Source organism: Manacus candei, unplaced genomic scaffold, assembly GCF_025592945.1.
Source record: "Manacus candei isolate 608988 ecotype Guabito, Panama unplaced genomic scaffold, ASM2559294v1 h1tg000037l, whole genome shotgun sequence".
In the NCBI taxonomy this organism is placed as follows: Eukaryota; Metazoa; Chordata; class Aves; order Passeriformes; family Pipridae; genus Manacus; species Manacus candei.
The window spans coordinates 11,023,603-11,040,704 of NW_026138085.1; the positions used below are offsets into that span (position 1 = coordinate 11,023,603).

The 17,102-nt window shown below is 44.2% G+C and overlaps 1 protein-coding gene across 2 annotated transcripts; it reads right to left on the minus strand.

Annotated features, from left to right (window-relative positions):
* Positions 1–527: 527 nt before the first annotated feature.
* Positions 528–15,397, minus strand: LSM11 (LSM11, U7 small nuclear RNA associated). Of its 2 annotated transcripts, XR_007905644.1 has the most exons (5): positions 13,931–15,397; positions 10,457–10,596; positions 9,622–9,705; positions 3,975–8,103; positions 528–3,501 (listed from the first exon to the last, which is right to left on the minus strand). XR_007905644.1 is itself a non-coding variant. In XM_051794252.1 (4 exons), exons 1-4 carry the CDS (start codon positions 14,340–14,342, stop codon positions 7,705–7,707), a joined length of 1,035 nt encoding a protein of 344 aa, XP_051650212.1. In that variant the 5' UTR covers positions 14,343–15,397; the 3' UTR covers positions 528–7,704. The 2 variants fall into 2 exon arrangements, 1 of the variants encoding a protein (XP_051650212.1); XM_051794252.1 differs by having other exon boundaries at positions 528–8,103.
* Between the last annotated feature and the right edge of the window lie 1,705 nt (positions 15,398–17,102).

Consider the following 17,102-nt stretch of genomic DNA (forward strand, 5'->3'; position numbering starts at 1 on the left):
CAGTTTCTCTGGACAACCTGTGCCAGGACCTCACCACCCTCACAGGGAACAATCTCTTCCTAAAAAAAACATCTCTGATCCAAATACATGAGCATCACTTACCTGGGGAATAGAAAGATTCCTGGAAGACAGGTTCCCCGCTGGCTATGCACACACCAGAGCAGATGCTTGGATGCTGGCTCTGGACCTCCCCAATTCCTGAAAAACCATCTCCTGGTGGCGTGGTGGAAGACCACACACTAAGGAAATAGACCTTTGAGTGATGGTCAGGCCAATGGTTGTTACGTTCTTCAACATGAAGTTCACTTCCCTTTTGCACTTCTACAAGACAGGTATAATTATATTCCTATTTTGTAGATTAATACCCTTTTCAACACACATGAGGGGTTTGTTCACAAACCATGTGACTAGATAGCAATGCTGTATCCAAACCTGGTGGTCTCCACATCCAGGTGGTCCTCACCACCACAGTAGGAGCTCCATCACTTACACAAGTGTATTGGCAGAGCACAAAAAAGAAATCATGCTTTGAGGCAAACTGTTACACAGATATATTTATTGCATTGCAGTCGTAGCAATTTTAAATATAAACATTTACATCTGGAAAGCAGGATATTGCAAATTCAGTATTATTCAGTATGTTCATAGCAGCATCAGCTTCCTAAGAAACAAAATATTTAGGAAGAGAGAGAAGGAATTACAAACAAGTTACACTCTCATTTATCACCATCTGACCCAAACATGGAACTGCAGCTGTGAAACAAGATATTGAAGTCCTTGAAGACGTCAGTAATTTCAAGACTGAAGTGCATTGTTGTACCTGATACCCCGCACAGGTTTCATGTGCCAAGGTGTGAGTCTAACAGTCACGTGCCTGGAGAGGGCAGATGGTGGATGTACCTGCATTACCTGACAGGGATAGTTTTAATAACAATACTTTGCACTTACCACCTCCCCAGATCCTTGCAAGACAGGCAAGGATTGCTCTTAGAAGTGTTGCAGCTGTGGAGAGTCAGGGAGAGGGAACAAAGTGACTTGTGAAGGCCACAGTGAGGAGCAGAGAGATAAGAATTTGCCAGCCTCTGACTCCCAGTCCCACGTCAGTCTGGCAGGTCATTCTGCTCCTCTGTGGTTCCTTAAGGAAGCTCTATAGGTGACTGATTGGTCAACAAGTCCCAATCTGCCCAACTACAGTGGATGTGTGCACTATCTGAAAAGAGGTCAATGCATCTGCTCCCCTCCTAATGCCCATTTTAGTTTCAGGCAAACCAAACACTTCTCTCATTTCCTCCTCTCAGAGTGATGTGTCTCACTGAACACACAGGGCACAGCTGCACTCTGCTCTGAAGTAGTGAAAATCAGAAGCAATCGCTATAGGAGCAGCTTTCATTTCTTTCCTGAGGGAGAGCACTGATCTTTTGAGAGGAAAACAGGATGGATATGTTTTCACACAAAGTGATCAAACTGTTTTTCATTCTAAACGAATACAAGGCTGACTGAAAGTCTCAGGTGCACTAATTTTTTTCAACAAAGTCATCCAAGTGTACACTACGAAGCTAGAAGCTAACAAGATAGTTATCCAGGAACATCAGAAGGCATTTTCCTTCCCTGACAGGCCTTCCCTGCCAACAGCTAAGAGCAAGAGCACTAAGTGACATCTAAAAGGACTTGTAAACATCACCAGACAAACATCTCTGCTATTTCTCCACTAAAGTAGTCCTTTCTCCTGCACCCCTGGGAAGCCAACAAGGACAACCAAGTCTCCTCCATCCCTGCCTCAACAGGGCAAATTTGCTTACTTGTTTTTTATCCCACTGGGTTTCCCCTGCAAAATTTTAAAGGTGGGATCAAACATGTCAGTTTTTAGTAAAGGAGCCTGGTAGATATTCCAGGGGCAGTTCCTGTGCTGTGAAAGGCTCACAGCACAAAGGAAGCTGCACTCAAGGGCTGTCTCTGCATCTCCCCCTTCCCCTACAGAGCACAACTGCCCAGTGCTGGCCTGATTGTGCCCAAGTCCACAGGCTAGAAAGCCACTTTCCATGTCAAGGAGTTATCACCAAGTAATTCCTCTTCACTCCTCTTTCTTTGCCTGCTTTCCCACTTTCAGCATGCCATGAAAGGCTACAGTTGGGATAATGTACAGAGAGGTATGTGTTATACTTACAGGAAATTACACACCTTTTTTTTTTTCCATCAAGAAAAGTCTCCATCAAGTGCATCAATCCTGCAGTGCCTACCAAGATGAGGACCATCAGACTGCCTTGCCTACCCTTTCCCAAAGGGCTTAGTTTTTTTCTGCTACTAATAAGTAAAAAAGATAGCAGCAAAGGATAACAGTTTTCTCCACATTTCACAGAATCACAGAATAGTTTGTGTTGGAAGGGACCTAAAAGAACATCTCATTCCATCTTGCCATGGGCAGGGACACCTTCCACTAGACCAGGTTTCTCCAAGCCCCATCCAATCTGGCCTTGAACACTTCCAGGGGTGGGGCATCCAGAGCTGCTCTGGGCAACTTGTGCCAGTGTCTCACTGCCCTCACAGTAAAGAATTTCTTCCCAATATGTAATCTAACCCTACTCTCTGTCAATTTGAAGCCATTCCCCCTTGTCCTGTCACTACATACTCTTGTAAATAGTCTCTCTCCATCCTTCTTGTCGGCACCCTTCAGGTGCTGGAAGGCTGCAATTAGGTCATCCCTAATTGTCTCAGCTGAGAGAATCTCAATTCCCTCAGCCTTTCCTGGTTTGCAATATCTTAATTACAATAAGAATTCCACAAATTCTGTAATACTCTAGTTTTCCAATACTATTTCTAGTAAGTAATAGCTTTTCATAATGTTATAACAAAGGCTGTCTTAGGATTGCTATAGTACACACCTCAAATTTTTAAGCCAATGTCAAGAAGCAAAAGCATGAACTGGAATAGTTCTGGGCTGCAGATGATGCAGACCTCAGCATTTATGTTTTACACTTGGCTGTGCAGGCAGGAGGCAAAAATCTTCATAGTAATTGGCAGTATTTTGCAGTTATGCTCTGAGGCAGACACTGGCATATGTCTCAGCAGCTTCTCAGGGAAGAGCTTGCCTGGCTGAGGGAATCACTGCATCACCCCTGAAAAGGTGCAATACTGTGCCTTCCAGTTTTATCCAGTGGCAGAGCTTGTAGTGTAATTTGGTAGTTATAACTCTGATTTGTTTGATCAGAGATGGGAAGTTCACCTGGAGATAAGAATCCTCAAAAACTCGGTTTGCTGTCCCTGCTGCTTCTCCATTTTCCTTCAAGACCCTGGATGAAGTCATTTTCCCCACCTGTGTCATTTAGGTCAGTGGCAGTAAGAAACAGAAAGGGAGACTGTAGGCAGCATGTTGGACAGAATGCCAAATTCAATAAAATTATACACCTTTTTTTCTCTGCCTCTCTTTTCCTGGACACCTCTTCACCCACAGTGACTCACAGGTGCAAGTGGGTGGCTGCAACAGCAAACAAGGAAAACCTAGCACTGTGGGAAAGAAAATAAGTAACAAAATTATTTTTCAAAAATTTTTCAGTCTACTTCCAAAAGTAATATCATCCAAGACAAATAATTCTTCTGACCAAATAATTCCAGAAGTGTGAAGAGAACACTATGAAAATCAAGAACAGGCAAAGGCTATCTGGATTCAAAACTAGGTGGGCTAACATTCCTTACAGAGGGGGAAAAATCAGCAGGCAGCCAGGTTCATTCCTGGTGAGATCTTGCCCTGCTGAGGGAAAGCTGCAAAAGAAACTGAAGGATCCAAAAACTGAAGGACAAGAAGCAGATGGAAAACAGCACTCACTGATTAATTCATTAATCACCTGGGGAGGACGTGCTAAGTACCTCTCTAGATCAGGAAAAAAACTTCCAGGCAATTAACAAGCTGGACTAGTCAGCTGAGAGAAGGAACTAAACCCACCCTTTTTTACAAGCTCCTTTTTTCCCCTCGGCCTTACCTCTTCTACTACCACAGCCCTGTTTAAGAAGTGTTAGGTAAAAACTGGGCAAAAACACTTCACTGTACAAATAAAACTGTCACTCTTAAAATTGAGACTTGGCTCCCTCCTGGACTGTGTTGGGAATGGAAAGATACACGATGACACCATGAGATATCTCTGACATCACGATCCAAGACTGTGGCATTACATCATTTCTGCACCTGGCATCGCCACATTTCACAAGTTTTGTATTTGTCTGCTGTTTTAGAAATTATCCTAAAAATTTCTCAAATTATCCCAACACTCCTTCAAAGTTAGTTCAGAAAACTGCTCCCTATAATTCAGTACCTCACCACAAACACACGTTAGGAACCACTGCTGAGCACCAGGATGAGCAAAGTCCTAGAAATATGGGCCAGGGAACCAGTGGATCCTTTTCAGAGGTTCTTCATACCTGCCCAAACCTCTTTTACTCTCACACATCTTTCTGCCTCCTAGGACTGTCTCCTGCTCCTACTCCTCATTCCTTTGGTGTGTCTTTGCTCACAGCATCTTTGTGACACTGCAGCCAAGAGAGGGAAGGCTGGGAGCAGACAGCTTTTTGAACAAAAATTTGATGCTGAGTTTGGAAAAAAAAAAACATGGACAGAAAAACCCAGAAAAAAAAAAAAAAACAAACCAAAACCAAAGCTCATTTGTTTCCAAGGGTTGTTTTCTCTTTTTTTTTTTTTTTTTGAACAGATTTATGTGAATACTTAGGTGAGGTAGAAGAATTCATTTCAGAACATGACATTCAATTTTATTTAAAGAGCAACATTATCTGAAGTTTTAAACATGCAAGTGACAACACACATACAGGATCACTTGCTTAATCACAATCATGATGCTTGAAAGAGACAAAATCCATAAAATAGCATTTTAATAATGCGCTTTAATGCCAGAAAAAGTGGGAAAAGGAAGACATTTTGGAAGATCTGAAGTTGTAGAAGAGGCAGCTGTATTTAGGAAGCAGCTTGGAAATAAGGAGAAAGGTGGACCAAACAAAGAACCAACAAATAAACCATAAAATCTAAATTGGAAGAGAGAATTTTAACCAACTTCACAGATAAGAGGAGGAACATTTTAGTAATGAGGTAGAGCAAAAAAAAGTAGACAAACTATAGTTTTTAATCAGGTTTGCTGACCAAGGTGATGATTCTGGAAGAACAGGTTAGGGATGATACAAAAATCAAGGCACAAACGCAAGTCTAAGCACCAGTATTTTTCATAAAATGTAAACAAAGGAACTTGTAAATGTGAAGCAACAAACACCTGCAAGGTTTCAGAGAAAAACTTCTGATTAAAGGAAACACTGAGACTTCCAGTAGCAACTGAGAACTTGGGGAAGTGTCAATCGACAAGGAAGGAGGGCAGGACAGCCACAAGAACATTCATGGCAGTTGTACCTTGTTTAATGCACAAGGCAATACAAGCAGACAAATAGAATTAAGAACATGAGGTAAAGAATTCAATTAGATGTAGTAGTACACAGGCCTGAGGGTAGTTTGACATCCTTTGGGCAAATATGAAGGAAAGAGGAGAGGTCAAAACCAGCAGCCTCTGGCATGAATGGAAAAGGCAGAGAGGAGTCATCCTAAGCAACTGGAATAAAAACAAAGCTGTCAGAAAACAGAGGGAAAAAAACTCCACAATCAAAAACAGAATGAAGAAAATATTCACTTGCAATAAAAGCTGCTGGGAAGTCAGGAGCAGAAATAAGCACCTTGTTTCTAGCTTCACATGTTTCTAGTAATTTGTGAGGGTTCTGGTTAGTTGGGAACCACACAGAAAGCCAACCAAGAATGGTTCAGAAAGCCAGAACAACTAGGGATGAATACAAGAACAGTCTTCATAAACCAAGGTTTAGAACATCCTGAAGAGACAAAGTACTGACAGGAGAAAGGGGGAAGAAAAAAAGGGAAAAACTGCAGAGCACAGGAACACAAACAAGAACAGCACAGGAGAGGAAACAAGAGCCTCTAAGAGAAGAATCTTTTCAGTGCCTGGTCTCAGTTCATAGTGGGAAGGGATTACAATAAAGCAATGTATAATAAGAAGCTGTAGATAGTATTTCATTTTTTTCTTTTCTTTTTTGCTCTTGATGAAACTGTTTTGCCTCAACAGCACTTTTTATTCTGAAGCACTGCTGTCCCAGGCTGAACCAGGATTTGCAGCTCACTGGCTCAGCTCATCAGCTGTCCAAGCCCCCTGTCACCTGAAATGTTGACAGAAGCTTCAGGCTCCCCCAGAGGCAAAACCAACTGCTTTGTGTGTCCAGGAACTCCTGCTAAATGATTTCTGTGATTCACCCAAACACCAGACATCCCCAGAATGCTGCATTTGCAGCAGCAGACATCTATGTCACCCACAGAACAGTCACTCAATTTGAGAACTTATGACTCCTATATGCAATACAAGACCTGATATAAAGCAATTTCCCAACTTCATCCTAAACACACGGATCTGCTGCAAAGCACAAGGCAGTTGAGATGAATACAGGAATAGCAGCATGAATTCTAGTGTCCTTGGACAATGAAGCTAACAGACTAGATAATGTAACAGCTTCATTTACCCTGAAACTTCTCCACATGACTCTCTTGGAAATCAGTTTATACCTGCAGAACCCTGGCTTTAATAGTCTTTTTAAAATAAAACACTGATGAGTTGACTTTGACTTTTATATTTCAAAACATTTTCAGCCACACCTCCGAAGCTCAGTTCAACTGGAATTAGATGATGCATCATTCACATGGATAGGAAAGACCCATGAAGATTTCTGCTCCATGGGAATTGCTGGAGACACAGCACCTCTAGTTTCAATAGAGAGCTTGAAAGGCTCTTAGATACAGTACAAGTGTGCTCAGCACAAACACATCTGAGAAAAACCCTACACCTTTGCCAGCTTCACTATTACACTAAGTAGTATATGGATGAAATGTAACAGTACAATTTTCCATCTGCATCCACAGCATTCACAGATAAGCCCCAAATATGGAGGCCCCTGGATCAGCTGCATCACCTGCTTGCTGGTGACACAGGGCCAAAGCACAGCACTACAAAGAGAAGCCTAAGCTTTGATATGGAAAACAAATTACAGTCCTATCATCACTCACATTAGATGAGCAGTTTTCAATTAAAAGGTTTTCTATCACACAGGGCAATAGCCATCAGCAGTATGTCACTCCACCTTTTTACAAACTGTTTCAAAATGACTGTCAGAATTATGTCTGGAAAAGAGGGCACCCATGTAACAGCAGCAGATAAACTGTTGGTTTCATTAGCAATCTCCTCTTGAGATTTCGCAGAACATGCAAAAGAGCATTTCTGATTCATTGCAGGTGGAGATCTTATCTTAAGCTCCTTAAACATGTGCCACAAGTAGCTCCTATAACAGATTACACCAAAATTCTCTTCCAACCCTCTCCATTTAGCTTCTTTTTAAGGAGCAGTGGGATCTGTGCTTACCTCCCTCATATCACAGAAACAACTCCATTGCTGACCTTGTCCTGAAACCCCCAACAGGGATCTAAGGAAGCTGCTTTGGCATCAAGCTCAGGATGCTCTACTTACAATTATTTCCCCTACCTTGTTATGGCAATGGGAAACCAGCCACGGTACCATCAAACTCAATGACAACTTTAAATAGCAATGGGAGCTGCTGCAGCAAGTCATGCTATCAAACAAATACGCTGACCAAAGCTCAGCCAAGTCAATGTGCTAAATGGACAAGCAAGACATTCTCTCCTCGAATAAAAATCTGGTTTATGTGACGTGTGAACACCTGCTGATAATCCACTTTGGGCCGCCTTTTCCTCCGGGACTGGCTTCGTGCACGGGCGCCACCAGCACTGGCACCCTCTGTGTGGGCAGTCCTGCTGCCCACATCAGCTTCACCTCCGGCAACCAAACTGTCACCTGGCGTCTTCTTTTCTCCAGCTCTGCCCGAGTGTTTCTGCCTCTCACGCTCCTCTTCTGCTCTCCCTCGTCCTGATCCAGCTTTTGATCCCAGCGTCTGAGAGTCACTTGTCAGGGCCAGCTCCTCTGAGACAGTCTTTGAGTCAGCTCCCTTCTTCCCCGAGGAGTCCTGAAGTTTGAGTCTGTCAAACAGCTGTAAAAGGACATTTGTGTCTATGACCACATTCATAAAACAAGAGAGGCTGCTTGTTCCACACGTGGTATTTGTGTGTATGATCCTAAATCAGAGCTCACAAGACACAATCAGTGAAGAATCTTCACCACCAATAAAGACAATGTTTTCTTACCCAAGTCAAACAGTGACACAAGGTGAATGGATCTCTTGCACGGTCATGAGTGTCTTTATGTGAGCATCAAGGAATTTAATTTGGAGAGCAACCCTGCTGTGTGGTAGCATTTAACTTTGGTCAAGAGCAACACAGAGACACCAAGTTGCTCCATGAGCTCATTTTCCCAGTGCTCTTGTAATGTTGTCAGTGTTAGAGACATCCTTGTGTCATGATGCCTAAGATAAGGGGTCTCCATTAGCAAAGGGTGCACACTGAAAAAATGAGGGATCTTTTGTGTTCCCCAAAGCAAACTAAAAGTTGCCGTGTGGGTATTCTGGGAGGTGAGCAGATCACAAACAACAGAAAAATAATAAAAGCTACAGCAGCGGATCCAAAGCACTGCATGAACTCATTAATCTAAGAATACATGGTGCTGAAACTGGGAAAGAAACTGCTTTTGCTCTGGCAGCAGGCAAGCTTTTATGAAACACTGACAAATGAGAAGGATTCTTGGTTAGCCTGTCTCGTCCCAGCAACAGGATGGAAAGCCAATCCCTGTGAGAGTGGGCTAAAGGAACAATGACAACTTGATTATTTTTAACTAATCTTTAAAAAAGGAAGGGTGGGATCTATCAGAAAACGGATTTAAATGGCAGGAATTTGAAAGCAAACTCCTCACAATGAAACTGTTTAAATGTTTTTGTGATGCTTCTCTGATGTTCAAAAAGGCCCAGAGCTGTTGCCATACAACGGGCACAGCCCTGTCACTTTTTTTTCCCCTTCATTGTTCAGAAGTTCATTTATCATCTCTTCAGTTCTCAACTTGGTAAACAACTCTGTTTGCAGCTGGATTGTAGAGTGTGTCTTGCTTTGGAGCAAGAATCTTGGGCTCCACAGTACCCAGGCTAGAAGCTCAAGTGACCAAACAGCCATGTTGTTTCACTGGCTGCAGACACAGACTGTGGCTCCATGGACAGCTGTACCAGAGGGATGGTCTACCACATTCCCTGGCAGGACAAACATGGACCTGATCAGTCACAGGTGCAAAAAGCACACAGAACAAATAAATCAAAAACCAGAGAGTGAGCTTCTAGAAGTTCAGCATATTGAACTAAGCAGTGGCAGCAACTATGCTCTGAATAATAGGGGCCCTAAAGTGGAACTTTAGTAGCACTGAACTACGGCCAAAGTACTTTCAAAAAGGTCAGAAAACATTTTGGGTTATTTTTTTTCCCTCAGTTCAAGTCATTTTATAGTCATCTGTAATAAAAGGAGGTAAAATATTTCAAATGTAAATATAGTTTTCCAATCAATGCTCCCCTCTTACTACTTTGAAAAAGGAGATACTAATTAAAAAAAGAAAACTGGAGATGGTCACCTACTCGGGTCAGTGTGAGCTGAGGTTCTGCATAGAAAGCTTTGCCCATTACTGGTTTCCTGTAAGTCTCATCCACGTCTGTCAGGGCCTGGAGAAGAGAAAAGAAACGGAAAGGTCAAAATTAAAAGAAGACATTAAGCAGCTTTGGACCAGCTCTGTGTCAAGGCATAATGAAATTATGTTCTATCTGAGAGAAAATCCATCTCTCCAAAGAACAAACTGTGCTTTGGAGCTGGTTTGTTAATCATCTAAATTGTACTGAGGTATAAAAGCAGCAGCAAAGCGTTAAATCCATTCTGCATTACTTGCATAACCTTTCTGAGCCTTGCCTGAGAAATCCTTCCCACCTCCCCATTTCCAAACTTTTCACAGCTCCAGGCTCGCAAATATTTAATTGCTGCCTTTCCATCCTCTGTCTTTAAGATGTTTATGGGGTAGAGCACAGGGAAAAGCTTTTGTCACTGACAGCCCAGTGATGTTAGTGAAAGAACACAATGAAGCAACAATCACTACAAAAAGATTGGGTTTTGCAGAGAAACCTTTGGAAGCTTCTGATATTCGTTATATTCCACAATCATGAATTCTTTGAAGATGTTGGGAACTCTTCAAAGCTTCTCTCTCATCTAAACCCTCTCTAAAACAGTTGGGCACCTCCCAGATGGACCAGCCCAACACCAAGCACCACTTACATCTGAAACCCAGCACTTGGTGCCAGAGCAAATTAGTTTGTGCACCACAATACCACATTAATCCTCTCGGAATGTCGTCCGCTTAAACCTGTTGCAAATTTCAAGTTTTCAATATAACAGTTATAAATCAAGAGCTGGAACAATAATTACCATATTCCAGAATTTGTCAAATGCAACCAGAAACCCTGTGCAGACTCCACGAAGCCCTTTGAAAGTGCGGATGTGAACATTGATTTTGACACCGTCTCGGACACAGCGATGAAGCTCCCCCAGAGGGCTGCCTTCATGGACTAAAACAGAAAGAGAACGTCACCAGTCTTCAACAAAATACAAAGAATCATAGAATAGAATCACAGAATGGTTTGAGCTGGAAGGGACCTGAAAGATCATCCAGTTTCAACTCTGCTGCTGTGGGCAGGGACACCTTCCACTATCCCAGGTTGCTCAGAGCTCCATCCCACCTGGCCTTGAACACTCCCAGGGATGGGGCAGCCACAGCTTCTCTGGGCAACCTGTGCCAGGGCCTCACCACTCTCACAGTAAATAATTTCTTACTAATATCTAATCTAACCCTACTGTCTTCCAGTTTTATGCCATTCCCCCTTGTTCTATCACTACATTATCTTGTAACTACATATACAGAGAGAGAGAGAGAGAAAAAAAAGTAACGTAGAAATCTACTCTATCTACAAATATGGCACATCTTGGCACGACACTTGTCTTCACAGCAAAAGGAATGAGGAGCCCCAGAGCACTGTAACACACTGCAGCTGCAATTACCAGACCACCAAAATTCTAATTATGGTGGGGACAGCCAAGACTTCATAAAACATGAAGGTTTTGCTTTACATAACCCACAGTCAAATCAGCCTTAGCTGAAAATCTTTTAGCTACATTTCAAATTCATGCTAAGTAATGCTAATTGTAAATAAAAGTGGTTCAGAGGGAACAGAAAGCTCATGGGGGCAGAGTTAGTTTCCCAGAAAAGACAAATACCTTGTTAAGGCTACCCTGGATTAATTATGATCTGTGAATAAAGGATTATATCAGATGTGTTCCTTTCCTTTATGAGAAGATTTCTGAAACAATGACTCAAAATCCTTCAACAAACCAAACCAGACCACTTTAAATTGATGAAAATGTGTTGTTTCACTTCAAATTTCAGCAGCCAACTGAACATCCTTCAAAGACATACAAATCTTCAGCAGAGGAATACGACTCTAAGCAGCAGCCAGCAATGAAACCACGTTAAACCACAGGACAATAATGCTTTTAGCCAGGGCAAAACTGAAGGAATTCAGTACAACACATGCCTTACTTTGCACACATGAGTCTCATCCACACACTAGAAATCTTTGCAATTGTAAGTCATCTAGAGGGTAAATCTTATTTACTTTACCACTTCCACCCACGTCATGATGATAAATCACAGGTACCCATTTGCCTGTGCAAACACAGCCTCAGGGTTGCTGTAAAATTCCTACTGAGAGTCAGGGAAAAGACTTGGTCTAAAATCTCACACAGTTCTTCATATTAATAAAATATGTGAGTCAGAGATGATCTCTCACCTTGTGCTTTAGGGACCATGTATTCAAGGTTTGATTTGCACAGTGGAAAATGCTTCCTGTGAGTGTAAAGTTACTGTATGACAGCTGATCTGCAGGATTGGGCTGCAGGGTAATTCACAGCCACAGCAGGGAAATCTAAAGCAGTTACTTCTGAATTAACCTAATCACGTTTATTTTTTGAGATCCATTGTCCTCTTGCCAGCCCCCTCCAGCAGGATAACTGGAGGAAACTGGTTTCACACAGAGCATAAGCTACCTCAGCACCTCCCAGCTTTGCTTATGAGGGTCTTTTTGTGAGTCTCTGTGCCTCCTTCAGCTGAACTGATGATAAACTTATGTTCTGAATTCACAGATCCACCCTGGGAACCAGAGATGACACCACCACAACATCAGATTGATGCTTTTAATCAGTTAACAGCACTTTTTCTAACCAACCCTGAGAATTTGAATAGTAATTTAAAATCTAGATTTTTTTTTAAATTTTAAATTCCAATATTCCCTTTACATATAAATTTTATCTACACCTTTTTATAAAAATCCAAATACAATCCTTATTTCCAACTATGCCTCTGCCTGTCAGCACCCTGGAAAACACTATACAGCTCCACCAAATCTAGACTGCCCACTTTTCCTTGCTGTGTAAGGTTCTGGCTTCTCCATGGCAAACCTCCAGCTTCACCTGATCAAAAGGGCAGAACACATCATCCAAAACCATCTAAACAACCTGACATCTCAGAAAAAATATGCAATGCATATTTGTCCTTCCAACGCAAGGAATTTATTTTTGGAACACACCTCTTCTGCAAGCACCAGGGGCTGTAATGAACAGGCTCTGCAGGCAGCTAAATCTGCCTGTGCATCATCCTGATGCTCTTAAGTACCAGGATTAATAACATATAGCAATGCATACATTGTGTTTTGGTGTCTAAGCAAGAAAAAAGTTCTGCTTTGGGTAGAACTGAACATTTTGGGCTTTGTCTTTTTATTTAAAGAACATTAAGGTGATGGTGGTGAAGAGATACTGATTCAAAAAATCCCCAGTATTGTTAATTAAGAGCACTAAAGTTACATCTCATTTGATAGCAATGACATTTGATCCTCGGTGTAGGTGCAGAAGTGGAACCCCTTAATGTTTAGGGGGTATTACCACAACTGCATATATATACATTTATACCGAGAAACTTGTACATCATCACAACTAATGAATTTAGCAACATCAGAGCTGCCTCCCACCTCAATCCACTGTTCTGCCATCATGTTAACAAAAACGCCAGTGCTGTATTTATGCCCACAGGATGTAGGGTTAGTAACCAAGTAACAGCAGCGTGTTACAGACTCGCCCTGTGGTTATGATTTAACTATAAGCTGCACGGACTCAAATCTGATTCCTGGTCTAAAATAGTACTTTTGAAAGTCCAGCAGTTTCTCATCCCTTTTCCCCTTAAAACCAAGGGGATGTATGTCACTAACCAAATAACAGACATCACCACACCAAGTCAGACAGGACATGACCACAACGAAGTCAGTGTCATCTCTGCGGGAGCAGCTCTGAGAAACGCTGTTCCTCATTCCTGCACACCATTTCACAGAATCACAGAGTGGTTTGGGTTGGAAAGGAACCTTGAAGATCATCTCGTTCCAACCCCTATGCTGTGGGCAGGGACACCTTCCACTAGACCAGGTTGCTCAGAGTCCCGTCCAACCCGGTCTTGAACGTCTCCAGGGATGGGACAGCCACAACTTCCCTGGGCAACCTGTGCCAGTGTCTCACCACCCAAGTACCATTTCCGACCGAACGCCATCATCCCCCCGCTGTCACCCACCCACGCCCCGCTGCCACCCAACCGCCTCCTCCAGCCACCGCTCTCTTCTCACCTCCAAACTCCCCAAAACTCCATCCCAACTGCACTCCGGGCGCAGCCGCATCTCCCGACCCACCTCAGCCCCTCTCGCCATCCCCCCGGACCCCGCCGTGCCGCTCCCTCCCGCGGCACCCAGCCCCGGCTCCAGCGCCCGCCCCAGCGCCGCTCAGCCCCCCGGGGCCGCGCTCCCTTACGGGGCATCCTGGTGAGGACATTGCGCGGTGCCCGCCGCCGCCGCGGCGCCGCCGCTCCTCCCTCGGCCGCGTCCTGCTCGGGGCCCGCGTTCACCATGAGGCTGCGGAGCCGCTGGATGCGCTCGGGGTCGGCGGCGGGCGGGCCCCGGCGGGCCCCGCGGGCGGCGGGCGCGGCGCGGCGGGCGGGGGCGGCGCGGCGGCCGCGCGGGCGGCGCAGGCCGCGCTGGAAGCTCTCGTACTCGGCGAGGTTGTTGAAGCAGGGCGCGGCGGGGAAGGGCAGCGGCGTGCGCGGCGAGTAGAGCGCCAGCAGCGGATCGAAGCGGCTGGAGCTCACGTCCAGGCGGCCGGGGCTCGGCGAGCGGCGGCGCCCGGGGGGACCCCGCGGCTCCGCGCCCGCCTCGTCCTCCTCCATGGCCGGGCTGCGGGGGCGGCACCGCCCGCGGCCGCCACTAGGAGCCGCTGCCGCGCAAGGCCCTGAGGGCGGAGCGGCCCCGCGGGCCGGGCGGGCGGGGAGCTGTGGGAGCCCTGGAGGTGCCACAGGTTCGTTCGTTCGGCACCCTTCGTGTCGGGGCTGTAGCCGCACAGAACCATACAGCTTAGGCTATGTAGCTTCTTAGTGTAGCTTAAGTTACGTAAAAGGTCGGGGGTTTCTCGACAGACAGGAACTTCTCAAAAGATTGAGGGGTATCTTTCTTCTGGGAAGTGGAAGTGGTAAAAGGAACACGAAGCTTGCAAACTAGTCAAAACTGTCCTCGTGGTCGCACGCTGTTCCAAAGGGGCATGGACACTGGTTCTAGAGGGCTTGACGATGCGCCAAAAGTAAGAGTTCCAGAAAAGGGCAGTGTGAAGAAGACTGAAGAGTGACCACCCTAAAGGACTGCTGACTCCAAATGGGAGGCGGGTCAAGGGGAGGAGCAGTTCTGGGGGTTAGTTTTGACAATAGTGCAAGAAAGAAAAGGAGCTACTGGAGAGGGTCCAGCAGAGGCCATGAAGCTAGTGAGGGGTCTGGAGCATCTCTCTGATGAGGAGACTGCAGGAGCTGGGCCTAGAGAAGACTGAGGGGGGAGTCTCTCAGGGTGTCAAGGGAAAAGTGCCAGGCTCTTTCTTGGTGGTGCCCAGCGACAGCACGAGGAACAATGGCCATAAACAAAAACACAAGAAGTTTCACCTCAATATAAGGAAGAACTTCTTTACACTGAGGGTGGCAGAGCACTGGAACAGCTGCCCAGGGAGGGCATGGAGTCTCCCTCTTTGGAGACATTCCAAACCCACCTAGATGCATTCATTCTTGTGTCACCTGCTCCAGATGACCCTGCCTTGGCAGTGGGAGTGGACTGGATGATCTCCAGAGGTCGCTTCCAAGCCTAATAATTCTGTGATTCTGTCATCTTCACTCAGACCCCCTGGTTCAACCTTTCCCTTGCAGCCCACCCTGGAGCCCCTCAGCAGTTCTGGGGGTGCTCCCTCGACTGGGCACCAAATGCCATCTGCCTCAGGCAATGAAATGGCACTTGGACAACGTGTGGTTGCAATATAGTCTGCATTTTAACCCATAAAAGGATCTACAGCACAGAACCACTTCTCTGAGGAACAGCGAGGAAACACCATTAATGCTGCAGAGAGGTTTTACTGTAATGATTCACCACCTCCATTAATGTTTCATAACGGGTTCCCGTACATTTAACGCCGCCTGTTACAGCAATACATCAGTCACAGGTCGTTCCCCAACTGCACAGAAAACCCCTCTTTCTTCACTGGGTCACAGTACAGGACTAAGCTACAGCAGTACATGGAAGAACAGGCACAGGTCGATGTGTGTGTCACCAACACCGGGCTGCTGCTTGAAACTTGGGAGTATTTATTTTCCCCTACAGCTATTAAGTCATATATATGACTTTATGCATGAGGATGCCACAGAGAGTTTCTTTCTCTAGAATTTATATTAATACAAATTAAAGGCCATGGTTGTACAGACAATCCATATCTCGGTTCCAAAGTCTGCATTTGTTGGCTTATTCCATATTATTGTAAGGATGAGTTAATTAGAAAACACTCTGAGGATACGAACTTATACAGACCCATTTTTTATACACACATACAAGGTACATACATAGATATGTTGTATAATGCATAAGGTGGCCATAATATTTAAGATAAAAAACCTACATAATACTTTCTAAGCATGAATCATAGCTGCCAAATTATTTTTTTTCATCTTTAGTCTGAGTAAATCCAAAGTGTTACCAGTTCTGGAACAGCTGCTTTGTATGTAATGTCCAAAGTCAGGCACCAGACAGTAACAAATGGCATTTCAAAGTCAAGTAAGTTACATTTGTGTTACAAGACAAAAAACCAGCAGACAGATAAAAAGTTCTTGGGGTAAATGACTGGTAGAATGATTCATTCAGAATCTTTATCTCACACTCACTCACATCCTCTTCCTAGGAATTTTGTGGCCTGTTCTACAAACTAAAAGCAAAATACATTCTCTCAGTGCATGTTTTTAACTGCTCAGTATTAGCACAGAGCAGAAGGGGAAGCCCTGTGCTATTATAAACACACAGGCTCATTGTTTAATCTCAGGAAGAAGCTACAAAGTTTACATCAGTACCTGGCTCATGTTTTTTAAAAAAAAAAACACCAAAAGGCACATTGCCTTAAATGTGCAAGTTCTTCCTGCAGGAAGGGGAAACAGAGTAGATTGATAAGTGAATTCATGGGAAATGAACTCTGTACTGAATGACCTTCGCAATCACATTTGATCCTTTCTTTCCATTTTTATGGCCAGTCCCAACTGCTGACTATCTCTCCCTTAGTAATAACTGGCTCAGTTACTGTTCTAGCACCATGGTTTTGAAACCAGCATGGTTAGAAGTAGTAATAGCCTTATAAATACCTATTATGTCATTATAGCTGTGTTTCTACACTGAAATAGGTTATTTCTCTCAAATTCCAAGCCCCTATCCATTAGCAGATTTTTTTCTACTCTGAGAGATTGTATGATTTAACTATTTTGACAAAGGGTCTAAACTGATAGTTAAACCAGAACAAACCTGTGCATTAACCAGACAACACACATTCCTCTCTTCCCTCTAACACGGATTGTCAGCACTGCTGTGTCTGTGTCATTCCCAGGAAAATCAGAAAACAGTACAAGTTGATATTGGCTCCC

Bases quoted from the DNA above. Each gene is read 5' to 3' on its own strand.
- LSM11 (XM_051794252.1), bottom strand. From the start codon at position 14,342: ATGGAGGAGGACGAGGCGGGCGCGGAGCCGCGGGGTCCCCCCGGGCGC. The intron at 10,597-13,930 runs GTAAGGGAGCGC...TTTCTGTTTTAG, and splicing joins TGTCCTCACCAGGATGCCCC to TCCATGAAGGCAGCCCTCTG. The intron at 8,104-9,621 runs GTAGGTGACCAT...GTCCTTTTACAG, and splicing joins CTCAGCTCACACTGACCCGA to CTGTTTGACAGACTCAAACT.